The sequence below is a fragment of the Vigna angularis genome, chromosome 5 (genome assembly GCF_016808095.1).
Source record: "Vigna angularis cultivar LongXiaoDou No.4 chromosome 5, ASM1680809v1, whole genome shotgun sequence".
Lineage (NCBI taxonomy): Eukaryota > Viridiplantae > Streptophyta > Magnoliopsida > Fabales > Fabaceae > Vigna > Vigna angularis.
In genome coordinates this window covers 22,828,598-22,855,932 of record NC_068974.1, presented here as the reverse complement: position 1 = coordinate 22,855,932, position 27,335 = coordinate 22,828,598, and the positions used below count along the sequence as shown (strand labels likewise).

Genomic DNA, 27,335 nt, shown 5'->3' with positions numbered 1-27,335 from the left:
ACAAATCATTGTTCAAGTTTCAAATTAATTAAAGTACATTCTTAATTAATTTGAGGGCAATCATGCAGTTAACCAAAATAGATTCTCAATCAAATGCAAGACCTTTCTAGATTATTGACAATGAATTCAACAAAAGTACATTATCAATCAAATCCTATTGTGTTTAATCATGTCTATTGTTAAATCTCCTAACCAAATTAAAAGCTCATTAATCAAAGTAAATTCTCAATTAATTATAGTTGAAATGCTTACCACCAACCAAAGTACATTCTCAATTAGTAGCAAAAACTCATTTAATCATATGAAAGTTTCTAAATTCAATCAAAGTAAATTGTCAATCAAACCTAGAAACTCTTGAACTCATATGTTTAATATGCATGTAGATTAAAACACCTTATGATGCAAAAATCATTTTTTTAAATATGATTAAGAGATGAAAGACATAAAAAGAGAGAAACTCAAATCAATAATCAAAAGAAACAATTGCATTAATTCAACTTAACCTCAGAATCCATAATGAAATTATAGTGGAATAGACCTAGAAGCTTAGCCTTTCATGAATGGAGTGAAACACATGGTACAATAAAAATGTGAGGAGTGGTGGATGCTTGTTTCCAATAGAGGAGTCTGAGAATGAATGAGTTGTGATTTCTGCCTTTTCTAGATCTTTTTATATAGAGTTTGATTGAGCGTGAATTCTAAATATTATATTGATAAAATCTTTTATCTTCTTAATTTAAAACTAGTTTTAATATAATATAAAAAGTAAATACACACCACACTGTATTGAAAATTTTTGAAAATTCAAGCTGCATATTTAACAGCTGGTAGTAATAAAAGAAGAAACAACTGCAACAACCATTTTGATTTTGTTAGATATATAGATTATTTGGATCGTTCCTCATTTTTTTATCATACGGTTCTGAAGAGTAGTGCTCACTCGTGTCAAATTATGGAAGAAGATCATACAGGTGAACCTTGTCCTACTCATAGTCTATAGAGTTTCTGTTGCTGCTCCTTCAATTCGATCTTTCGTCGCAAAAACAATGTCAGAGAAGGACTTAGGTTGGGATTTTCACCTCCGGAAGCTCTCTGTCAGTGGCAGAGACTCTAACACCGCCAACGATCCCGCTTCTGATCCTTCCCTTCTTCCTTCCGTAACTCTTCAAATTCTTACATTTTCATTCCGTTATACTCTCTCTATTTATTGTTAAATATTAACTTTGTTCTTGCTTTAATTTTGATTAGGTGAAAAAGCTTCATGCTTTATGCAAGACCGAGAATTCCGAGGACTTGGTGGCTAGGGTTTATACCTCCGTTAACAAGATTTTCCAGCGCGCTGCAGCTTCCCTCTCTCAATCTCGAACCTCCAATGGCCTTCTTTTGCTTGTAATTTTTTTTTAAAATAAGTTGTCGATTTTATCGTAAATATTGATTCGATTTAATGTCTACGCAATTGTTTCTCAGGCAATTCTTCAGTTTTACCTAGACTTTGGGGAGATTGTTCTTCACGATGCTGATCCTAGTCTTAGGACATTTTTTCGGTCGTGCTTGAGCAGGTGATCTTATAGAGTTTAACTTCTATGCATTGCAAGCGGAAGTTATTTTACACAAACAGCGGATTAGAATCAGCATTATTTTTAAGATAATTAGTGGAAAAGTTAGCAATGTTATGAAGTTCTATTTGGATAAACTCGTCTAAAACCAGTTAGAGAAGGAAAAACAACTTCTTCGTAAGTAATAATTAAATTTAAATCAGCTATTTGTGTGAAACTTTCCCCCATTAGCTTCTCCATATTGTTGATTTATAACTTGTACATAAGTTAATTTATAGCTTATGAAGAAGCTTTCGCTTTTTTTGTTTTTTCTTTCTATTCCTGTATATCAGTTTGTAACTGGGTGTGAGAGTATAAAAATCTTTTACAAAATCAGTGCTTAGACGATTTTCAATATATCAATGTTAAAAACATGTGATGTGAGTTGTCTTTAGCATTGTATATAGATGTCAAGATTAAATTTATGTAAAATTAATTTTGATCAGTTTTGGTTGGGATTACAATTCTTGATCAACCATAAGTGGTTCACGAACATAATTTTGATAGTTTGATGGAAGAAATACAGTATTATAGTAATGAACATCAGTAGAAGACCAGGAAAGCCAAAAAATAAAATACTAAATATTTTTTAGCAATATTTCTTTTTCATCATCATTGTTTCCTTGTGCCACCTACTCAGAGAAGCAAGCCTAGGATAGATGTGATGGAAATATTAGGAACTTGTTAGGAAATTAAATGTCTATGTAAGAAGGAAGAAAACAAATAGTTAGTTGGTTGGTTAGGAGGTTATAGTCTTCCTAATAGGAAGACTATATATAGGTGGGATTTTGTTGTTGTGGGGGACGTTTTTGGTATGTTGAGAGTATAGACAGGATTATTAGAGTACTGTGAGAAGGGAAACATCATCCCTTATTGTATGACTGCTGCGAAACGAATAAACGAGGCATATACAGTTTTGAGAGGGTGTTTTTTTGTGTTTTCTGTGAGTGAAAACATCTTGGAACCGGTTTCTTCTAGCAAGAAACCTAACAGGACTCTTGGTGATTTTGTGTGGACTTCTTGAGCCTGAGAGTGAAGAAAATTACTTATTGTCTCAAAGACTGCTTACTCCGCCAAAATTGGGTGAAAGTTTTGTCTTCTTTTTCCTGACCAACCAAACAGTAAATAAAAGCTGAAATTTTTTATTTTATCACTGCAAAATTTACGTCTGATTCAATTCTTTACTGAACAGGTCTTAAGACTATGTAATATCATTAAAATGAGGTTATAATTCTACAAAATTATTTGTATCCTGTTGCAGGGAGTTTGCTGATCCTGTTGTTGCAGAAGCAACACTTGAATTTCTCATCAACAACAAGAAGAAGCTTCTAACTTCCTTCCCTAACTTATTACCTCAGGTGTAACTGAAGTTCTGTAGCTCCTTGCATTTTTAAAAATGCTTCATGGAATGAAACTAAAACATTTATAATTATCATGAGGAAATATTTGCTCAATGAGTGTTCTGTTTAGTTGGATATTTTTAGTTATTAAGTGAGGTCGTCATAATGACACTAATAAAAATGTCACTGGTGAGTTATATTATTTCAGCTTTGTTTCGGGCTCCAAGAGTCATATATCTCTCTCTAAGGATACTGAACTTCTATAGTCTAACTTGAATGTGACCATGATGCATTCAAATTAACCTCTTGATTAAGGAACTTGTTCCCTTGGGCTTTGGAAATAATAATAGCATGTTTCTATCTGATATTATATCTAATTATTCTTTTGGCAGTTTTTTCCATTGTTATTAAAGTTGATTGCTTGGAATGGTGAAAGGTATGTACCCATTTTTCTTCCAATTTTTCATTCCTTGTCAGAATCCCATGATTTATCTTATAGTTAATATTTCCCTGTACAATTTTAAATACATAATTAGGAATTAATTGTATTCCTAATTTAAGAGGATAATTTGGAGGATTAAGAGGCTGATAGTATATTTTAGGTTTAATTATTCTCGTAGTCTCTATTTATGTTGAGTTTTTTCAAATAGATCCCTTTCTTATTTTTTTCTCAATTGGATCCCTAAAAGTGAAAAATTGAAGCAATTGGGTCCCTGCCGTTAAATTGGGTTAACAGGGTTAAATTTTAGGTGAGTTGTCAGTGTGAGCTAGAATCATTAGATTACGTGGCATATGCAGAGTCTCTTAGGTGGAAAATGTGTAATTAAAACATTAAAAAAAGGGTTTCTGAGATGTTAAATTAAGCATCACCAAATTAGGGTTCATCACTAACAATTTGGCTCCGAGGCCTTCATTCCTTCTTTCACCATGCTCCGAGGCCTCCTGACAGGGAAGAGAGACATCAGATCATTTTAAAGGATGGGGCCGACCCTGTCAACTTGCGCCCATACCACTACCCACATGTCATGAAAGAGGAGATCGAACGCCAGGTGGCCGAAATGTTGCATGCAGGGATTATTCGACCAAGTATAAGTCCCTACTCCAGCCCGGTGATTCTCGTAAAGAAGAAAGACAGAAGCTAGCGATTTTGCATAGATTACCGAGCGCTCAACCGAGCGACCGTCCCCAACAAGTTTCCCATACCGGTGGTCGAAGAGCTGTTGGACGAACTGAGAGGAGCGAGGTATTTCTCGAAGGTGGACCTCAAAGCTGGCTACCACTAGGTCCGGATGGGAGAGGTGGATATCCAGAGGACGGCGTTCCGGACCCACTTGGGGGCATTATGAGTTCCTGGTAATGCCGTTCGGCCTCACCAACGCGCCCACTACTTTCCAGAGCGCTATGAACGAGCTATTACGACCGTATTTGCGGAAGTTCGTTCTCGTCTTCTTCGACGACATCCTCGTGTACAGCGCGACATGGGCGGAGCATCTGCAGCAAGTGAACATGGTGCTGGACCGCTTACAAAAACAACAGTGGGTGGCCAACAGGAAGAAGAGTGAATTCGGGAGAACATCGATCGGGTATTTGGGGCATGTTATAACAAGGAGAGGGGTCGAAATGGATGAAGGAAAAGTGGAGGCGGTCGTTGCCTGGGAAGAACCGCGAACGTTGAAAGCTCTAAGAGGTTTTTTGGACTTAACGGGGTACTACCGACGATTTGTACGAGATTACGGCAAGATAGCGAGGCCGCTAACGGAGATGTTGAAGAAGGGAAATTTCATATGGACAGAGGCGGCCAGGGAGGCGATGGGAAGACTAAAGGAAGCGGTGACGACAGCACCGGTGCTAGCGTTACCGGACTTTACGCAACCTTTCCACGTAGAGTGCAACGCCTCAGGGGTGGGAATCGGAGCGGTGCTGACGCAGAAAAGGAGACCCATAGCATACTTTAGCAAAGCGTTGTCAGAGGGAACGTTGGGGAAGTCGATTTACGAGAAGGAGCTCATGGCGGTGGTGATGGCGATCCAGCACTGGCGGCCATATTTGCTGGGCCAGAGGTTCGCCGTGCACACGGACCAAAAGAGCTTGAAATTTTTGTTGGAACAAAGGATAACCACTCAAGCTCAACAACATTGGATTGCTGAACTCCTTGGCTACGATTTCGAGATTGTGTACCGAACGGGAGCCACCAATAAAGTTGCGGACGCTTTGTCACGAAAGGAAAGAGAAGAAATGGAGGAAGGAACCGAGAAACACAGTTCAGAGGTGGAGAAGGAGTTACCAGCAGACTTACAAATGAGTGGACCGTCATGCTGGCCAACCAAGGTGCTAGATAAACGGGTTCAGCAGCAAGGAGAAGACCAACGAGAGCAAGTGCTGATTGAATGGCAAGACGGAGGGGTGGAAAGTGCAACGTGGGAGGATCGTATGGTGATGCAAGAACAATTTCCAGAGTTCAACCTTGAGGACAAGGTTGCTTCTCATGGGGGGAGTAATGTTAGGACATGGAGGGTTTATGAGAGGCGAAAGGTGAGGAAGAGTACTTAACTGTTAAACAGTTAAGTGGGGCGGGAAAAGGGTCTCTATAAAAGGACCTCTTTTATTGTTTTCAGTTAGACAGTTTTGTACTTTTGAGTTGTAGACTAGTTCAGACCTGGTGAAGGAGGTTAAGCTCCTGGTTTCCCAATTGTATTCTTGATTCTTTGATGTGAATACAAGACGTTTCTTTTTCCAATTCTTGCTGTTAGTTTACTGAAGTTTGTGAGTAAGGGAGATAGTTAGGATTCTTACCAAGATCCCTAACAAGCTCCCTAACAAGCTCCCTGCCTTCTTATAAAGGCTCCCCAACCAACTAACCAAAACTCAACTAATTCCTAAACTATTTCCTTTTATTCTGCACACATTACCCATTATAACCTATCACATTATATCCTATCAGTTGGGCAAGGGCAACTCACTTACTTTGGAAATGAAGTAGGAGGAGTTGATATACCTAAAGGAGATGATAAAGAGTCCCTTTGTTGTACCTATTGTAAGTGGTCATGACACACTCAAGATAACTGCGGGAAACTTCATGGGAAGCTTCCAAATCCAAACTGAAACTGGACACCTAAAGGAATTCAAGGTGGAGGACATACTAAAGTCCATATGGCACCACTAGGCCGAGTAGAAGGCAATTCTTCATGGCTCACTACAATATTCAACATAGAGGAGATTATGAAATTAAAAGGGGTTGCTGGACATGTTAACAAAACCTGCAGACTCAGGTAATAGTCCTTACTCCTATGCCCTCAATGCCTTAAAATTCCTCTATAGAAGGTGTCTAGATAGTTGATTATGGAGGCCCCAGACCACATGACTCAATCATCTACTAGGTTTATAAACCTTCTCCAAGCAACATAAATATTGCACTTGTACATGGAACTTTCATAAACCAAAATCTTATTCTGAAGAATGTTTAATAGGTGTCCAAATTATCTACCATTTTGGTTTCTTTTCACAAGCTTTTAATGGATTTACACTGTTTAGTGTTTTTTAACCCTACAACCTGCCAATTTTAGGATCAGGGAATAAGGAAGATGATTAGACTTGATAAGGAAGACAATGGGCTCTACCTTCTAGAGGATACTAATAAGATGTGTAGCACTAAGAGTCATTTGTCTTTGCTGTCAGAAACCACTCTCTAATGAAGAGAAAAATCTGGTCTACCAACTACGCTTAGGTCATCCATCATTCAGTACCCCAGAAATTATATTTCTTAATTTATTTAAAAAAAATTGATGTAAAAATGTTTCATCGTGATACTTGTGAATTTGCAAAGCACAAGCGTGTTGCCTTGTTAGGAATGAGAAGAGTTGGAAGGTTTATGAGAGAAGGAAAAGAATGAGTTAATGAGTTAGTTGAGTAACCCAACTGTAATAACAGTTGGGTAGGGCGGGAATTGGAGAATATAAATTGTAGAGAGGTTAGTTGCTGGGGGGACTTTTTGGCAGTTGTTAGTTAAACAAGATCAAGCCTGTTGAAGGGGTTAAGCCCTGGTTTGTGTGAGTGTACAGACGGGACTTTGTGAATAATATACAGCACATTTTGCTTTCTTTCTGTTTTTCTTGGCGCCTAAGTGTTGTTTCTAGAGGATCTCGAATAGGTTTCTTTATCAGAAACCTATCAATTGGTCCGACCTGCCGGATCCCAATTGGAGGAGTAGAGTGGGCGCGGAATGGAGGGAAGAGTGGTGGCGATGGAAGGACAGTTAGAAGCGGTGGAAATCGCAATGGCAGAGACGAAGGCAGATACGGGGGCACTGAGACAGAATTACGAGGCGATGAGGCAAGACATCCAGGCGATTGTGAGGATGATGGGGGACCGCAATCGCGATCCAAATGGAAACCGCCAAAGAGCTAGTGAGTCGTCCGTGAACGACAACGGTGGCGGAGCCGAAGGAGACCGAGAACGGAGACGAGAGGGAAATCAAGAATGCCCTCCCAATTGGAGGAAACGGGTAGAATTACCGGGGTTTGAAGGAGGCGACCCGTTGATCTGGATAAGTAGAGCGGAGAAATTTTTTGAAGTGCAGGGGGTGGCTGAGGACGAGAAAGTGCAGTTGGCGTTCATCAGTATGGAAGGATATGCTGCGTACTGGTTTCGGTTTTGGAGAGAAAAAACCCGGAACAGATCGTGGGAGGGATTGAAGAGAGCGTTGGTGATCAGATTTGGAGAAGGAGGTCGAGGTTCCGTCTATGAGAGACTGGCCGCCATTAAACAGGGAGGCGCGGTAAGCGAGTATATTAGGGATTTCGAAGTATTGGTGGGGCAGACGACCGGAATTCCAGAGGAACAGCTCCTGGGATATTTTATGGCGGGATTGCAAGAGGAAATAAGCGATTGCGTGAGACCCCATGACCCGCAAGATCTAATGACGGCTATACGGATCGCCCGGGACGTACAGAAGTTGTGCTCCCAATCCAAAGTCAGTGGGGGACAGTCGACCAAGGGTGCTAGTGTGTGGGGAGGAACCACGAGGGTAGCTACCAGAAGCGAATTCAGTCGCGAGGTACCAGGACGAGGGGGAACCGCAGAGAGTGTGGGATCGGTTAGGAGGGAGACAAACCAAGTGAATGGGTTTGCCAGGCCTAATGGAGAGGGAAGAGGAAGAAGTGTCCGAAACTTACCTTATTCGGAATTCATAAAAAGAAGAGAGGAGGGAAAGTGTTTCCGATGTGGGGGACCTTTTAGCCCTGGGCATAGATGTCCCGAAAGAGGATTGAGGATGCTAATTCTTGCTGAAGAGGAGGAGGAAGAGGTGAACGAAGCTAGGGATGAGATGGATCAGTCCCAGATGGAGTTATCTGCTATTTCAGCAGGGGGGTTAACATCTCCAAAAACTATGAAATTAAAAGGAAGGATAGAGGGTCGAGAAGTGTTGGTTCTCATTGACAATGGCGCTAGCCACAACTTTATACGCCAGGAGTTAGTGGAAGAAATGGGAATGACCGTGGTGGAGACCCCACCTTACAGGGTTAGTTTGGGAGACGGTTATCAAAAGAAGACAGGGGGCTGCTGTGAGGAGGTGAGAATTGTGTTGGGAGAAGTAGAAGTGGTAGAGAAGTTTCACTTGTTTGAGTTAGGAGGGGTGGATGTAATATTAGGAGTGGAATGGTTGGAGAAATTAGGGGAAGTGACCTTGGACTGGAGTAAACTGACAATGGCATATCATCAGTTGGGGAGGAAGGTGAGAATTCAAGGAGATCCAACCTTAGAAAGGAAAATGGTGGAACCGGAGGCTTTGCTGAAAATGGTCGAGGCAGAGATGTGGTTGCTGATCTGGGAGTGTGGTTACTTAGAGTCAAAAGAAGGAGGGGAAAAATGTCAGCTTTTGACAGAAAGCCAAGGAAGGGAGTTGGAGTTGTTGTTGAGCAAGTATGAAAAAGTGTTTGCGGATCCAGTGGGGCTCCCTCCTGATCGTGGCATGGTGCATCACATACCTCTCAAAGAGGGCATAGATCCGGTTAATGTTAGACCTTACAGGTACCCACATGTGATGAAGGAGGAGATCGAGCAGCAAGTCCAGGAAATGCTCAAAACAGGGGTGATTAGACCCAGCCACAGTCCCTATTCGAGCCCGGTGATATTGGTGAAGAAAAAAGACGGTAGTTGGAGGTTTTGTGTCGACTACAGAGCGTTGAATCGTGCCACAATACCAGATAAATTTCCAATATCGGTGATTGAGGAGCTATTGGATGAGTTGAGGGGGGCCTGTTACTTTTCAAAGATCGACTTGAAAGCGGGTTATCATCAAATCCGTATGGGAGTGCGAGATGTGGAGAAAACGGCCTTTAGGACACACCAAGGGCATTATGAATTTATGGTAATGCCCTTCGGCCTTACAAACGCCCCGGCTACTTTCCAGAATGCCATGAACAACCTTTTTCAGCCTTATCTAAGGAAGTGTGTTTTGGTATTCTTCGATGATATATTGGTTTACAGCACCACTTGGAAAGAGCACCTTGAACATGTTACCGTGGTGTTGGCTACTCTAGAGCAGAACCACTGGGTGGCAAACCAAAAGAAGTGCGAATTTGGGCGAACCATGATTAGGTACTTGGGGCATGCAATATCAAGTCAGGGGGTAGAGATGGACCCTGAGAAGGTGAGAGCTGTGACTGAGTGGAGCAGACCGAAAACAGTCAAAGGAGTAAGAGGGTTTTTGGGGTTGACAGGGTATTATAGGAGGTTTGTGAAAGACTATGGGAAGATTGCCAAGCCCCTGACGGAATTATTAAAAAAAGGGAAATTCGGATGGAATGAAAAGGCTGAAGAAGCTATGCAACAGTTGAAGAAGGCTATCACGACAGCTCCAGTGTTATCTTTACCAGATTTCCACCAACCCTTTCATATAGAATGTGATGCCTCGGGCATGGGTGTGGGGGCAGTGTTGACTCAAGAAGGACGACCCATTGCCTACTTTAGTAAGGCACTATCAGCAGGAACGTTGAGCAAATCCATCTATGAGAAAGAGTTGATGGCCTTGGTATTGGCCATACAGCACTGGAGGCCTTACCTACTGGGGCAAAGATTTGTGGTGCACACCGACCAGAGAAGCCTTCGCCATTTGTTAGAGCAGCGGATAACTACTCAAAACCAACAAAATTGGATTGCTAAATTGTTGGGATATGATTTTGCGATAGTTTACAAAGCAGGAGCTACCAACCGAGCGGCGGATGCCCTATCAAGGAGGGAGGAGGGAGACAAGGAAGATGTTGCAGAGTTGGGAGTGATGGCCAGGCCGTATTGGCAGGACTTTGGTGAGATCTTAAGGGAGGTGGAGGAAGATGACAAGTTGAAAAGGGTAATGGACGATTTGAGAAGGGATCCAAATACCCATCCAGCTTATACCCTGGAGCAGGACAGGTTACACTATAAAGGAAGGTTAGTTTTGTCAGCCAATTCCACGTGGATTCCTAGATTAATGGCAGAGTTCCACGTTACACAAATAGGGGGACACTCGGGTGTTTACAGGACATATCGGAGGTTGGCCCAATCTTCATACTGGGTTGATATGAAGAGGAGGGTAATGGAGTATGTGGCGGGGTGCTTGGTGTGTCAGCAGCACAAGTATTTGTCCTCTTCTCCTCAGGGGTTGCTGCAACCTTTGCCTATTCCAAATGCCATTTGGGAAGAGTTAAGCATGGATTTTATAGTGAGGCTTCCAAAATCTTAGGGATATGATGCTATACTAGTGGTAGTAGATCGCTTAAGTAAATACGGTCATTTTATACCACTCAAGCATCCGTATTCAGCTAAAATGGTAGCAGAGTTATTCATCAAAGAAATAGTCAAGTTGCATGGCATTCCGAGATCAATAGTGAGTGATCGGGATCCCCTTTTTCTCAGCAATTTTTGGCAGGAGCTGTTTAAAGGGCAGGGCACGAAACTGAATATGAGTACCGCTTATCACCCGGAGACCGACGGCCAAACAGAGGTTCTGAACCGTGTTTTGGAGGGATACCTTAGATGTTTTTGTTCAGAGCAGCCTAGAGGATGGATGACGGTCTTACCTTGGGCTGAGTACTGGTATAATACCAGTTATCAGGGAGCAATCCGGTGCACACCGTTTGAAACAGTCTACGGAAGGCCACCTCCATCCCTGCAACGATTTATACCGGGAGAATCTTTGGTGGAGGCAGTGAATCAGGAATTGCAGACACGGGATGAAGCTCTCCGACAACTGAAGTTCCACCTGGAGAGGGCACAAGAGTTGATGGTAAAACAGGCCAACAAGAAGAGGAGACCTTCAAATATTGAAGTAGGGGACTGAGTATACTTGAAGATCAGGCCCCATCGACAAACTTCTATGGCAACCAGACTTCATCCGAAATTAGCAGCCAGATTTTTTGGGCCATTTCAGGTGCTTAAAAGAGTGGGAGCAGTGGCCTATAAACTTCAGTTACCAGAGACAGCACGCATACACCCTGTATTTCATGTGTCCCAACTGAAGAAAGCAATAGGGGAGCAGCAGGTAGAGAAGGAATTGCCTCCAGAATTGCAGGCCGACGGACCATCTTGGTGGCTCATCAATGTTCGAGGGAGAAGAGTCACACAACGAGGAGAGGAGAATGTGCCCCAACTGTTAATTGAATGGCAGGATGGCGGACAGGAAGGAGCAACATGGGAGGATGAAGTGGTTATCAGAGAGCAGTACCCCGATTTCAACCTTGGGGACAAGGTTGAACTTCAGGCAGAGGGCAATGTTAGGAATGAGAAGAGTTGGAAGGTTTATGAGAGAAGGAAAAGAATGAGTTAATGAGTTAGTTGAGTAACCCAACTGTAATAACAGTTGGGTAGGGCGGGAATTGGAGAATATAAATTGTAGAGGGGTTAGTTGCTGGGGGGACTTTTTGGCAGTTGTTAGTTAAACAGGATCAAGCCTGTTGAAGGGGTTAAGCCCTGGTTTGTGTGAGTGTACAGACGGGACTTTGTGAATAATATACAGCACAGTTTGCTTTCTTTCTGTTTTTCTTGGCGCCTAAGTGTTGTTTCTAGAGGATCTCGAATAGGTTTCTTTATCAGAAACCTATCATGCCTTCCCTCTCTTTAGCAATAAAAGAATGGTTGCTCTCTTTCCATTAATACATAGTGATATGTGGGGTCCCTCTAGTATTCCTAACAAGTCTGAGACTTGTTGGTTTGCTATATTTATTGATGATTGCACTTGAGTGTCATGTGTATTTCTTTTGAAACAGAACATTGAAGTGAGCCACACTTTCAAAAACTTCATTAAAATTATTAAAGATACAACCGTTAAAAGAGTCTGTTCAGATAATGCCAAAGATATTTCAACCTAACATTGTCCTCCGTTTTTAATGAACAATGGAAAATTCATGAATCTTCTTGTATGAACACCCACAACGCAATAGGATGGCAGAACGAAAAATTGAGCTTCTCTTCTCCATAAAAATGTTCCAAAACAGTATTGGGGAGAAGTTGTTCTTATTACTACCTATTTGGTTAATTGTCTACCCTCCAAAACACTAGACAATAAGAGTCCCATTCAACTATTCATGGACTTTAGGACAACAAATCTTCTTGTATGAACACCCACAACGCAATAGGATGGCAGAACAAAAAATTGAGCTTCTCTTCTCCATAAAAATGTGCCAATACAGTATTGGGGAGAAGTTGTTCTTATTACTACCTATTTGGTTAATTGTCTACCCTCCAAAACACTAGACAATAAGAGTCCCATTCAACTATTCATGGACTTTAGGACACAAATCATCTTGTACCTGAGTCTTTAAATGTTTATCCTATGTCCATGTTCATTTTAATCATAGGCTGATCGGGCTATTAAGTACTTATTATTGGTTACTCAACTACTCAAAAGGGATACAAATATTGCCACCCTCCAACAAAACTATTCCTTGTGTCTTGTGATGTCACCTTTGATAAAAATACACTATTTTTCAACCTTATCTTCAAGACAAAAGCTCATGCATTTAAGATAAGGATAATTCGTGCATAACATAAAACCTTATTCTCCCAAAATCAAGTCGCATTAATAGTCCACCATCTATTAAGTCTGATACTTCACCATTTACCGACTTTAGTCCTGTTCCTTCTTCTGTGAAGCCCAAAGATAACTGGAGAACAAATTCAAAGTGCTATCCATCCACTACAAGTTTGCTTACGAAGGAAAAGGTCTATTATTCAATTCCACAAGTCCATGAATCTGAACCTATACCTAAAATACCTGACATTAATGAAGAACAAAATATAGTAACCATTGCAGTTCAAGATCTTCCAATTTCAGTGAGAAAAATTGTTAAAGCATGTACTCAAAGGCAAAGGTATTCTATTTAAGAGCAATTGCTCTTATGAGTAATATCAAAAACAGTATTTTCTGACAGTCTTGTTTGGTTTGCGGTGTGGGGGATAAAAGGTAAATACTTTTCCTGCCGTATTCTGAACCAGTGAGTACAATCTATTGCTGATCCTGTACTCTTTCTTGTGCTTCCAAATCTTAAAATATATGTCATGGTAATTATATTTCTAACATTTTACTGTTCAAGTGACAAAAATGGTTTGAAGTGGAACATCAAAATTTAGAATATACTCATTTTACAAGGATAGTAAATATTGATAAAGAGAATCTATTTAGCTACCTGATGTTAGAATATTGAAGATTGACCTTTGTCTATCTCTTAGGTTTCAAGTAGAATATGTTATCGGTGTTAAATGAAATTAAATTCAATGTGCTGTGTTACTTTGGTGCATGTAAATTTACCATTGGAGTGTAATTCTCATTTTTTTGTGGCAATGTGCCTAATGGATGGGCTTGGGGGGAGGGAGGGGCAGATATTAATTAACAATTTTTTTTATACTCTTGCAGATTAGAGAAACTATTTTTGAATGCCTTCCCAGCCTTGATATCACCTGGGTCATTTCTCCCCTTATTTCCATCTTTAGTAGACTTGCCAAGTATGTATAAATTATATTACTATCCCCACTTATGTCTTGATTACCTTTTTATTTCAATAGAAAGATTAATATTTTCAATTATGATTGTTTGTCCTTTTGCATTTTCCCTCTCTTATTTTTCTTGATTACAAACAGCATAATTCAATTTATAATCAAGATTTTGAAAAAGTTGACCGTGCTAAATTTTTATGTTTAACTTTTCCAACTTATTGATCTTAAACACATTTTCCATAGCAATAACCATAATTATTGTGGGCCCCTTCCCCAATATTCAAAAATAACAGAGAAAAGGAGGGAGTATGAACTATTTTCTTCAGTAATTAATAAGGATCATCTGGAAAAATAGGTAGTTATTGAAGATGTTCTGTGTAATGAGTTTGACAATATGCTGAAAATCAGTGTCTTCTTATTTACCTTGACAAAATCTTTTAAATTCAATGTTTTCGTTCCCATATTTGCTAGTTTTGGTGGTAGCATTGGAAAAGGTGGAAAAAAGCTCTGGACCCTTAATTGGGAGCAGCATAGCTTCTATTCAGAAAAATACTGCCCCTAAGGTTACCTGTGATTCTTTAAATTATAGTGATGTCTAGCCAGTGTTGCAAAAGTGTACCCTATAAATATTTCCAATGCAGATGCTACTTGCTCTTATGGACGAGGCATATACTGGTTCAACTATAGAAGATGGCGTAGGAGATTCTGAATATGAGGATAATAGTGCAATTGATGTCGCTGATCCATTGTTCCTTGAACTTTTGAAGGATGAAAATGATGGTATCGCTGTATGTTAACTTTTTTCTTGTTTGTCATGGTTGTTACTTCCATTTGTCTTGGTTCCTTTCGTCCTGTTATTCTAAAGCTAAAAGTTGAAGTTGTTGAGCCAGTTTTTCTCAGCCACATCATGTTTACCAATCAATAGTTACACAAGATTGATAATAAGTTTGCTTGCAGTAATATTGCTTTCTTTACATTGAAAGTTTAATGTTTGATGAAATTTTGAGTTCTAACTCTTTGATATTGTAGCCATATTACAAATTTGTGATTTTGTTTGGTATTTAGCTTCATTTAAATTCCTAAAGTAAATTCTATCATCTCTCAGGAACGTCCCTGGTCATCTCCAGTGATGACTGCAATATTACAGACTTCAGTCAATAGTCCTTACTCTGATAAGCTGAAAGCAGTACTTAGCTTGACTCCACGTCTTCTTGATGTGTACTTCTCCATAGCATTGCAAACTGTCAATAATTGTATGTTTTGTTCACACACACTTTCTATGCTTGTTTACTTTGAGGTTATTCAATAATACTGAGGATTTTGTCATTAGAATCTGTTTTTAAAGATATATGACTTGGCTGTATTTACAGTTTTTCTCTCTCTTATAATTAATTATTCAGCTCTGATTTGTGCATTGATTCCCCTGCTCATGTCGAGATATGCTACAATATTTCCGGACAAAATATTTTCATATGAGGTATTGATTGTATCTTCACTTGTCATTATGAATTAGAATTTCTTTTGAGAACCAACATTTCAGAATGCATGAAGTGGTGTATTGAACTATAAGGAAAAAAAAATTGAAACATTGAGTTGAATGTATTTCTATAACAACACGGGTGATTTATTTATATGGAGAAAACAAAATCAACCTAGTAAACAAAGGGGATTTGGTTTCATCTAATAATAAAGGTATGATACTAGAATAAAAAAGAAACATTACTATTAATACAAATATGATCTTTGTATTTGTGATTATAAATATATGATCTTTATTTATGTAATTATAACACTTTCATTCAAGCTGGAGAGTAAAGTCATATATACTCAACTTGGTGCAAAAATACTTGCATTTTGGTCCTCTCTAAGCCTTGGTTAATATGTCTATCTGTATTCCACTAGAGGTGAAAAATCTAGAGGTGATATCTTAGATTCCAGTTTATCTTTTATGAGATAGCATCAGTGTTATCTGTTATGGCAGAATTGGTGGCAAAATCATAGCTTGCCACTACAACATGAGGGTGGTGATGCAAGTTTGGCATCCCATGGCCCATCGTGACTGCTTTGGGTGGCAGTGCGGTGCCCATACAAAAGGAAGGAGTTGCAGCTGGCACCCATGTGAAACCCTAATCTTCTCTCCTTTCTTATTTTTCCCTCGGGAGTCAGCCCAGTTGTTTTTCTTTTCTAAAAAGCTGAGTTGGGCCATACAACTCGACCTAAATCAAACATTACAACAAAATATTGACCTAGGCCACCTTACCCACAATGAACCAACAACCTCCTTCGATATTGTGCAGTCTGGCAGCTGCTGTCGTTGCACCTGCCGCTGTCACCGCTGCCACTGATGCTGCCGCCAACGATGCTACTGCCGCTGACTGCAAGTCCACCCACCTACCCACACGAACTAGCAACCTCCTTCATTATGTTTTGTTATTTTAAGTTTCGAACTTGAAAGTTCTGGTTTTTAATTTGTTTTTATTGTTATTTGAATTTCTACACACAATATTATTAGAAATAGTTGAAAATAAGACTTATTTTATTATTCTCAAATCATAAAAAATACATTCTCATACCTCTATTTGTAATAATCTAGTTCTCCTAAAAAGAGAAATAGGGAAACTAGGAAAACTAGGAAAAATAAAATAAAATAAAAGATTATGTATCTATTTCCTCTAATTAAGAAGATTCTAAAGATATTATCTCAAATTACAACACTCCCCCTCAAGTTGGTAAATGAATATCAATCATTCCCAACTTGCCTACAAGATCTTGAAATCTACTCGGAGGAAGCCCTTTTGTAAAAATATCTCCTATTTGAAGTTCTGTAGGAACATGCGTTGTAATCACAAAGCCTCTGTCAAGATTATCTTTGATGAAATGTTTGTCAATTTCAATGTGTTTGGTTCTGTCATGCTGTACTGGATTATGGGCTATGCTCATAGCAGGCTTATTGTCACAGTGTAGTTGCACCGAGTTCTCCACTTTGACTTTAAGATCATCCAAAATTATTTTCATCCAGAGTCCTTCACACATTCCTTGAGCAAGGGCTCGAAATTCAACTTCTGCACTAGAACGGGATACTCTATCTTGCTTTTTGCTTCTCCATGTTACCAGGCTATCTCCAAGAAATACACAATACCCAGAAGTAGATTTTCTGTCAGTAATAGAACCTGCATAGTCAGCATCAGTATATATCTTCATAGTCAATGTGTCTTCTCTTTTGAATAATAGCCCCTTTCCTGGACTTGACTTCAAGTATTGGAGAATTTTGTCAACTGCTTGCATGTGTCTCTCTCTAGGATCATGCATAAATTGGCTCAATGCACTAACTGCATAAGCAATGTCTGGTCTTGTGTGTGATAGATAAATCAATTTCCCCACCAATCTCTGATATTGGGCCTTCTCTACAGGAGCACTTTCTTCACTTCCAATTTTGTGATTCTGTTCTATAGGAACTGTTGAGGTTCTACATCCCAGCTTTCCTGTTTCTTTGAGGAGATCAAGTACATATTTCCTTTGGGAGATGAAAATTCCGTTCTTGGAGTAGGCAACCTCTGTTCCAAGAAAATATTTGAGTTTTCCTAGGTCTTTCATTTCAAATAGAGCTGCCAATTTTTCTTTTATGGCCAATTTTTCTGTTTCATCGTCTCCTGCAATAATCATATCATCCACATAGACAAGCAATAGAGTGAGTTTACCTGTAGAAGAGTGCTTTATGAATAGAGTATGATCTCCTTGGCTTTGTCTGTATCCCAAGGAAACCATTGCTTTTGTAAATCTTCCAAACCATGCTCTAGGGGATTGCTTAAGACCATACAATGCTTTCTTCAAGAGGCATACCTTGTTTCTTTCATTTTTCACTTCAAAACCTGGGGGAATCTCCATGTACACTTCCTCATCTAGATTTCCATGAAGAAAGGCATTCTTCACATCCAGTTGGTGTAAGTCCCATCCAAAATGGGCAGCCAAAGTGAGAATAACTCAAACTGTATTCATCTTTGCCACCGGGGCAAATGTCTCCTCATAATCAATCCCATATGTTTGGGTATATCCTTTTGCCACCAATCTAGCTTTATATCTTTCTATTGTCCCATCTGCCTTATGTTTCACTGTGAATATCCATCTACACCCTATGGCCTTGTCTCTTGGCTTATCGACAATCTCCCAAGTTGAATTTCTTTCTAATGCATTCATTTCTTCTTTCATGGCTTGATTCCAATGTTCAAGTCTCATGGCCTCCTGGATTGAGGTAGGAATTTTTGTGGCATCAATGGCAGCAATAAAACTTCTGTGCTTATCAGAGAGATTGTTAGTGCAAACATACTAAGAAATAGGATATTTAGCACATGATCTTCTTCCCTTTCTCAATGCAATGAGTAAATCCTCAGTAATACTTACGGGTAAATCCTCAGTAATACTTACGGGTAAATCCTCAATAATACTTACCTCCTCCTCATTGATATCTTCAGGGATCCTCACCTCCGGAGTAGACAATTTTTCTTGCTCGAGAGTCGAAGTGGGTTGTTCTCTTCTTTCATATTTTTTGCCAAAAAATATGTCTTCTTCCTCTTCTTCCTCACTGTGGACTATGGTAGCTTCATTGCTCAAGTCTTGGGCATCTTGCAAAGACAAACATGGTAATGACAAGAAGGAGAGTTCATCCACTTCAAGTGCTTTCTCCCCCTGAAGTGGTGGACTGACATAAAAGGATTGTGTTTCATGAAAGGTGACATCCATGGTGATAAAGACGCGACGACTCTGAGGATGATAACATTTGTACCCTTTTTTATTAGAAGGATACCCAATAAAGACACATTTAAGAGCTCTGGGATCTAATTTACCATGATTAGGATGATGAGAGTGAACAAAAACAACACATTAAAAGACTCGACTAGGTAGACTCGTTAGTAGGGAACAAGAAGGAAGAAAAGATAATAAAGACTCTATAGGACTAATGCCATTTAAGATACGAGTGGGTAACCTGTTGATGAGATATGTGACAGTTAACACAGCTTCTCCCCAGTAATTTTTTGGAATAGACATTTGAAAAAGAAGAGCTCTAGTTACTTCAAGAAGATGACGATTCTTTCTTTCTGCAACCCCATTTTGTTGAGGGGTGTTAACACAAGTTAGTTCCTGAACAATACCATTATGAGACAAAAAATTGAGAAATTCATGATTCACATATTCATAATACTGGTATAATACCAGTTACCAGGGGGCCTCCAAGTGCACCCCCTTTGAAATGGTTTACGGGCAGCTACCACCTACCTTGACGAAGTTCATATCGGGGAAGACTTTGGTAGAGGCTGTGGCTCAAGACTTGCAGACACGTGATGAAGCCTTAAAGCAACTAAGGTACCATTTAGTCAGGGCCCAAGATAGGATGGCTCAGTACACTAACAAAAAGCGGAAGGCATCCAATATCAAGGAAGGGGACTGGGTTTTTCTAAAAATCAGACCTCATAGGCAAGTCTCTAACACTTCCCCTCAAGTTGGTGCATATAAATCGTATGTACCAATCTTATTACAAATTTAATTATATATAGGTCTCCATAAAGACTTGGTGAAAATATATGTTAATTGATCACTTGAGTTAACAAACTCAGTCTTGATGTCTTTAGATGCAATGTTTTCTTGAATAAAATTACAATCAATTTCAATGTGTTTGGTCCTTTTTTGAAAGACAAGATTAAAGCTAATACGAAGAGCAGCCTAATTGTCACATAAGTGTCATTTGAGTGACATTTCCAAATTGCAGTTCTTTAAGAAAAATTGCTTAAGCCAAAGAAGTTCACATCTGTTTCTATGAAAACAAGGGGGATTTATTAACATTGAGAAAACCAAATCAAGACAATAAATAAAGGAGACTTGGTTTAACAAAAATTTACTAGAATAAAAAGTAAACATTATTAAAAATGCAGGTATGATCTTTATTTCTGTATTATAAATATATACTCTTCATTTTGTGTATTAATAAATATGCAATCTTTATTTCTGTGATCATATCACTGTGCTTATTGGCTTCTGTACAATTATTGTTTACTATTTTAAGCTCTTCACTTTTTAGAACCTTTTGCTATAGTAATTGAGCCCCAAGGAAAGAAATTAACTGACATTTTTATTCTGAGGTTACAGCAAATTCATTAAGTATTAAGGTGTTCAAGTATATAACAAATATTATATTATGGTCACCAGCTTTAAGTAAAAAATACCTAAATTCTTCCTTTCAAATTTTTCTTTTGTGAATGAAGTTTGTCTCATGCATGTTACTTTAAAGTTCTGTTATTCTTTTCAGGTCCGCAAGCGACTTTTGGAGTTTATGCTCTCTACATTTCAGTGTTCACCAAACTTCATTGCCCTTTTAAAGGTATATCATGACAATATACTGCATTTTATTTACGATTATACATCAAGTACTTTTTATCTTCTGATCTATAGCAATATGATGAATGTGTACTGTAAGATTGATAGGATATGGAGAGTTTAAAGAAGGAAGAGAAAAGGGAATAAAGAGGGGGAGAGGCGTTAGGTAGCTCCTATAAAAGAGCTGATATATCTTGTATTAGTCAGTTTTTGAATTGCTTACTTTGTATAGACAGGATCATTCTTATCCTGTGGAGGGAGAACTTGGCTCTCTTGGGAGGTTTTAGTTGTATAGTTTACCAAATTCAATACAGAATTAGTCAGTTTACTGTCTTTACTGCCTTTTTGGTGTGTGTTGAGTGGAATTGAGATAGGTTTCCAATTTCAGAAACCTATCAAAGATTGTGCTATGTGAGAATATATTTAATTTTTGGTGATGACGCACAATATAGCAGCATTTTTCTTTTGTGCTGTGATTTATGTAGAATTTGATCTTTCTATCTTAGAAAGCTCGGGCTTATGTCAAGAACCACTCTCGTGAAGGCTTATGCTGTTGGGCTATGGCTCTTTCAAGAATTAGCTTTTCTATAAGCTTTAGCCATTAGGTATGTTGGAGTTAGAAAAGAAATTAAATTAACAGAGGAGTAAGGGTCAGAATACGTTGCGTTTTAATGGTGAATCTTAATGAAGAAAAGAACTTATTTTATTCAAAATAGCAGTAGTACATTTATAATGATTCAAATAATAACCGAAAGCAACCACATAACCATGTGGACAGAGAAAAACTGACTTGTTCCACTTGTTGACTAGGATGTGTAAAATAAATAAATAAATCTAATTTGCAGTTATAATACGTTTAACAAGGTAAAGGCTCCCCAGCCAGTTTTATATAACACTCCCCCTCATTCAAGACCCTTTGGGTTTGACGGGTTGGTAATAGGTACTGTCTTGTGCCTAAATTTACTTTTAAGAGGAATAGGTACTGCAGGGATCAAACTCTTAACCAATTAGTTATAGAGGCTCTAATCCCATATCAAGATCCAACACTCCTAAAAATATTCGTGGTTAAATAGATATTCTTGAATGATTTTATATTTAACACTGTTATAATTATAGAAAGAAAGGAGCTAATTCTATATAATCAAGAATATTAAAATTACATATGTATTATTAAAAATGTTTTTATTTACTTTCGTATCATATTTTTGTTATAAAGGATATCAAATCTCCCCTATTTATTTTATTGATTCCTTTTTTCAATATAGGTAAGGCACCCGTGCTTTCTTAGAAACACATAATTTTAGCTCAATGTTGACTTCTTCCCTAGAATTTAACAAATACCTTATGTGAATTTATTGCAGAAACCTATAATGGACAGACTTGGAGAAGCATATGACAGCCCAGTCAAGGTTAGTCAATAACTATTTTAACTATTTGTGGAAGGGTGGTACAACCATCTTGACATAAAAATTCATTAATTTTCTTTAGACAGAATTAGCCTTGCAATTATGTTGGGCCATTGGGGAGCATGGTGGTGGTGGTGGATCTCACAAAGATGAAGCCCGTGAGCTTTTTGAGAGTCTAGAACTGCTTCTGTATGAAAACCTTTCCTCAAGGTATGATATAGTATTAGCATACACCTATCTTCTTCCAGTGCTGAGAGATTTCTAGGTAATTCTGTGATGACTTGGTCTACTCTGTTTACTTGGTAGTCGTGTGGGCATGACACAGGAGGTATCCCTTGATAAGGATACTTACAGAAGGTCATCACAGTCCAGGCTTTTATGTTTTGTTGTGACAGCCATAGCAAAGCTTGCTACACATCATCGAGAGTTAATACCAAGAGCACGTGTATCCTTGGGCAAGGTATGGTGTCGAAGTTGCAGGACCAAGAATAATAGGTTATTTATGATGTAAATATTTTTCTAATTTGGTATTAGGTTATTAATGATGTAGCTATTTTTCTAATTTGGTATTTGCTTTTCAGGTGGCTCGGTCTCGAATTTCTGATGCTAGAGTATGGAGGCGTGCATGCGATTTCCTGGGTTTGATGAAAGACCCTGCTATATGTTCATCCATATTGGGGCCTTCGCGACCTACACAAGGTACAGCGCAGAAAGTTGGCAGCATAAACTGGAGTGAAGGTTCAAAGAAGATGATTGCACATATTCCATTTTACATTCTAGGGGAACAAGAAGGTGAAGCATACTGTGTTCCCGTTGACATTCATTCATATGCATCACATGCACATGTTCTGCATTTGGGAGTACCTTTGAGATAATCATTTTCATTCTAGCTTCACTTCGTGTCTTGCTTGCACACTCATCTGCGTGAATATTTCTCTTCAGTAGTGAAATTTGTACTCACCTTTTATGTTGCTTGCTACAGGGCCACCTTTTCATGATTTCTCATTTTCAGATATCATTCCCAGAAGATGATTGCAGCTGAAATTTACAAGTGGCCATCTCTGTATTATTGTGTATGGTCATCTCGAGGTCATTCTGATATTATTTTTTAATCTGTATACCAGTTAAGCCTCCGTGAATAAGCATGTTCAGTTTAGTTATTTCTCCATATTTCTGGGTTTTTTATCCTTTAAACATTCACTCCTTAAAATGACTCTAGTTGTAAGCAGACAAGTGAGTGGATTTTGACTCTTGTTCTACCAATACTTCTGTCCGGCCCTTTGGATAATATTCAGACTACTGTAGTGTGATGTTTTTGTTCAATTTGCTTATTGTAATTTTTTGGAGGTAACCATTGAGGTTTGCAGAAGTGCCATACTTAAATCAATGTTGGAATGGAAGAATTATATTTCAAAGCAGCTTCTCACTTACAAGCCATTAAATTCAACTCTCATGCTAATAAATTAGATGTAAGCAAGTATAATAATTTAAGAGGAATGAAGAAAGAGTAAAATCATTGTGTCAAATTATGCCATTGAAGTATGAGTATCTTACAAAGAGGAAAAGTAACATTGAAACATTGATAACTGATACAATGTTATAAAAGCTGGATATAAAGGTAGACTCAAGGAGTGTTAATAGAGGTGAGAATCTCAGAAAGGGTCAGGGAACAAAGGTAAGTAACTCATCTAATTGCTCTTCTCTTTTATTTTATTTTTCCTTATTTCCTCTTCTATCGTAATTCTTTAGTGCAGAGTCTGTCCTGCATTTTGTCTCAGTTTTTCGGTTTACCTTGATTTCATAATTTTTAGCCATGTGTCCTCACAGGAACAGAATTTCGGTGCACCTTGCTGATGGTTGCCACCTCATTCACTATTGATTGTTTCTCACCCAACAATTCCACATCCATAAACATCAAACGTGTCTCTAAGGTTGAAATTGGGATAATCTTGTAGAATTTCCTGGTAGCTTAAACTCCCTTCAATCCTTCCCTAGAGATTAAAACTTGAGATTTGTTTATTTCCTCTCAAGACAACTCTAGATAGCAATACCTTGGAAGGACAGAGGATAGGATCGAGTTCATCACTCAGAAGTGAAAGTGAAACATATTGCCGATGTTGATCTCCTTTGCATATCTAGTAATGACAAAAGAAAAAGTGTTGAATTTCGACAGTGAGAGGAAGATGCAATATAAGCAACATGACCAATTTTTCGATTGATTGGAAAGGGACCAAAGTATCAAAGTCCAAATTCCTGAATCTTCTACAGTGCAAGTGAGTTGTCTATGAGACAAAGGTTTAACCAGGATTAGATCTATCACTTTAAACTTCAATCGGGTGCATTTATTGTTTACATACTCAGCTTTGATTAAATTATTTTTCAACTAGTTGAGAATTATGTCACACTAACAACAGTAAAACTACAAATCTTGCAACGAGGAGGGGGTCATGGTGGTCCTAAGAATACTTAGTAATTCAACTTTAACTCTCACATTTTATCAAAATATGCAAAACAAGTAAACTTGGGTGATTAACATATATATTTCACATAATCAGATAAGTGTTAAATTAACATTAAAACCAGCGAGACTTAGCAAGTGACCATCATGATGAAAGAAGGAGCCACAACAGGAGAGTTAGACAAAAATAAATGAACCATTGGAGTGGAAGTTACTGCATTGATCATGTCCACTAAAGCAACCTTGATTATTGCGATTGTAGTTAGACACAAAACAATTGTTCGAGTGACGATTAAGATGAGTGATCAATGTTACTTTAGGCTGAAGTGTTCATGGAAATGTTAGAAGTAGTAGTTTGCATCTTTGCTAGACTAAATTCTTCGAGATTCAGAATAGAATGAGCCTAGACAAGGAAGGCAAAGGGTTGCTTTGATGGTTAGGGTTACTACACCATGAGCTACAATACCAAATGATGATTGCTGATAAGAGTACCAATATTTTTCAATTGATCATGTTTGAGACATTAACAATATGAGAAAACATTTGAAAAGTCATCCATGCGAGTGGAAGAGAAGTCCTACTCGAGAGCAACAACAGGTGAATTTTGGTTGTCTTAAAAAGTTGCAGTTAAACGATTCCAGATATTCATAAACGTAAAATGTTCCTCCATGACATTAAGGAGAAAATCAAAAGAGATTATATAAAGTACAATAGATTCAGGGGTGATCCACTATTCATGATCAACATCAGTTAGAGTCGGATGTTCCTTCCCAAATTGAGGGATGATATGGTGAAGAACTTTGGTAACCTGAGCATGAGTTTCAAAAAGTTAAGCCCAAGGAACAATGCATGAGTTGACAAAAAGTAAAAAGTTGACGATGATCACATGTGTTTGATCGATGACAAGGAGCATCAGAAGCGAAGGGAAACAATAATTAAGTAGGAAAGGAAGGCATTGGAACAGGTTGTTGGTAGAGATGAAAGATGTGAGTGATAAAAAATGACAAGAGCGACATTAAGTAATACGAAAAAGATAAAAGAAACACGACTTTCAAACGCAAGAAAACGAAGTCGAGATTATAAAAACTTTTAATACCATATACAAAAATATGTAAGAAAATGTCTATCTTATTATTTATTATAAGTAACATCAACTATCTAATTATACACCATATAATTCTGAGTATCTAATAATCTAATTATAGAAAATTACAAAAAATTAATAAACTAAGGAGAATAATTCCAAATAAGATAAATTATTTTAAAAATCTAATAATCTAATTATAGGAAATTACAATAAATTAATAAAGTAAGGAGAATAATTCCTAGTAAGATACATTATTCTAGGATTCTAATAATCTAATTATAGGAAACTACAATAAATTAATAAACTAAGAAGAATGTTTTCTAATAAGATAAATTATAGGAGAATAATTTCTAATTTATCATTTCTCCAAGTTGTTAGCAACTGTAACCAAGATGTAAATATGAACATACAATGCTAGGTGCGTTCAACTATTAGTTTCTATTTATTGGTGTTACCGTACCCAATAGGTTTACCTCGAACAACCTCTTAAGAAATTTGAAAAGACATTATTTGTTCATGTCGTGTTTATTTTCAAATGATTGGGATTAAAATAATTAGCTTGAACTAAGAATACAAACTAACCAACCAATTGTTATTTATGAACACGTGGTTAGTTTAAGTGATATACAATACAATGCTTTTAACTAAATAACTAATTTTTGTTTAATATTTTTTAAGGATGTGAATGGAAAGAAATTTTCAATTAATAAGCATTTATTTATATATATATATATATATATATATATATATATATATATATATATATATATATATATATATATATATATATATATATATATATATCATCTCTTGTACCACTAATATAACGATAACTATGTTGCTAATATAAAAAATCTATACTGATCAGTGGCCTCTTATCCATTTATAAGCCGAAAATGTACCATATTAATTTATTATAAAAATTTATATATTTTGATTTGTTGGTGATAGGTATTTATTAGCATGTATTAGATATTGATTTTTTTTTCTGATAAGTTCATCACATCATTATAAACCGTGAAAACTTTCATATTTTAGTTACGTTGATATTTCAAAATTTATTTATTATTTGGTATCACATCAAAATTTATTAAAATAAAATAAAAATAAAAAAATATGAAAAATGAAAAAATCACATCATGATAAGAAATTATATTATACGAAATATAGATAATTTATATATGAAAAAAATCTAATATGTTAAATCATTTATACTACTCAGTATATAAAAACTAAATCAACTAATTTATTAGTATAATTATTATCCTTGAGAAATATTAATTTGGATATGTTAAATGAAAGACAAATACTTGTAAAGCAATAACAAAATTGTAAATATAATGAAAATTGTAAATATAATGAACTTTTTATGTTGGTTATCACTAAAATTGACATATAAAATGAAAACGCTGAAAATTTTTGTTATAAAGTACAAAATTTTCTACGCCAATTATACCTAGAATTGACATAATATATGGAAGGAGTGATAATTTTATAATCAAGTACAATACTTTCTATGCCAATTACACTCAGAACCGATATAAAAAGTGAGAATGTTGTCAGTTTTTTAATAAAGTATAAAACTTTCTATGCAAGTTATACCTAGCATTGCATCGAAAGTGGGAGCGATGATAATTTTGTAATTAACTATGTCGATTATCACAACAATCATCATAATATATTTAAGGTTTAATGTCTTGGTAAGTCCCTATTTTTGTCTGGAATCTCAAATAGGTCACTTTCTTTATCAGTGTCTCAATTGGGTTCTTGTTTTTGTAAAATTAAAGCAATTAGGGGCTTTCCGTCAAATTGAGAAGACGTCGTTAAGGAGGGTGTTACGTGGTATGCTGACAGTGTCTTTTTAAATGATGTGGCATTGAAAACGTATGTGAAGTCTATTGTTTTAATTTTTGAATTAAAACATGGAGTGCAAAGGGGGAAAATAAAATTTAAATAAGGGCAAAATGTCATCTCATTTCATAGAACACATGGAAAGGTCCAAAAGCACTACCAGCACCAAACATTGTTCCTGGAATGCCATCCTTCATCTTCTCCGGTAACCAAATCACGCTTCCATGGCAACCACCATAGACAAAATTGCAAATTGCAGGAACA

General features: G+C 37.5%; 1 protein-coding gene across 2 annotated transcripts; it reads left to right on the top strand.

Annotated features, from left to right (window-relative positions):
* The first annotated feature begins 877 nt into the window (after nt 1–877).
* LOC108339297 (uncharacterized) lies at nt 878–23,093 on the top strand. 2 transcript variants are annotated; one of them, XM_052877305.1, is made up of 16 exons: nt 884–1,157; nt 1,249–1,389; nt 1,468–1,559; nt 2,857–2,953; nt 3,328–3,371; nt 13,824–13,912; nt 14,375–14,466; nt 14,545–14,691; nt 15,009–15,156; nt 15,304–15,380; nt 20,202–20,273; nt 21,631–21,678; nt 21,758–21,885; nt 21,982–22,135; nt 22,257–22,467; nt 22,658–23,093. In XM_052877305.1, the coding sequence occupies exons 1-16, from the start codon at nt 1,047–1,049 to the stop codon at nt 22,705–22,707; spliced, it is 1,701 nt and encodes a 566-aa protein (XP_052733265.1). In that variant the 5' UTR covers nt 884–1,046; the 3' UTR covers nt 22,708–23,093. The 2 variants fall into 2 exon arrangements, with proteins under 2 accessions (XP_052733266.1, XP_052733265.1); XM_052877306.1 differs by lacking the exon at nt 22,658–23,093 and having other exon boundaries at nt 878–1,157; nt 21,982–22,170; nt 22,257–22,460.
* Nucleotides 23,094–27,335: the final 4,242 nt, after the last annotated feature.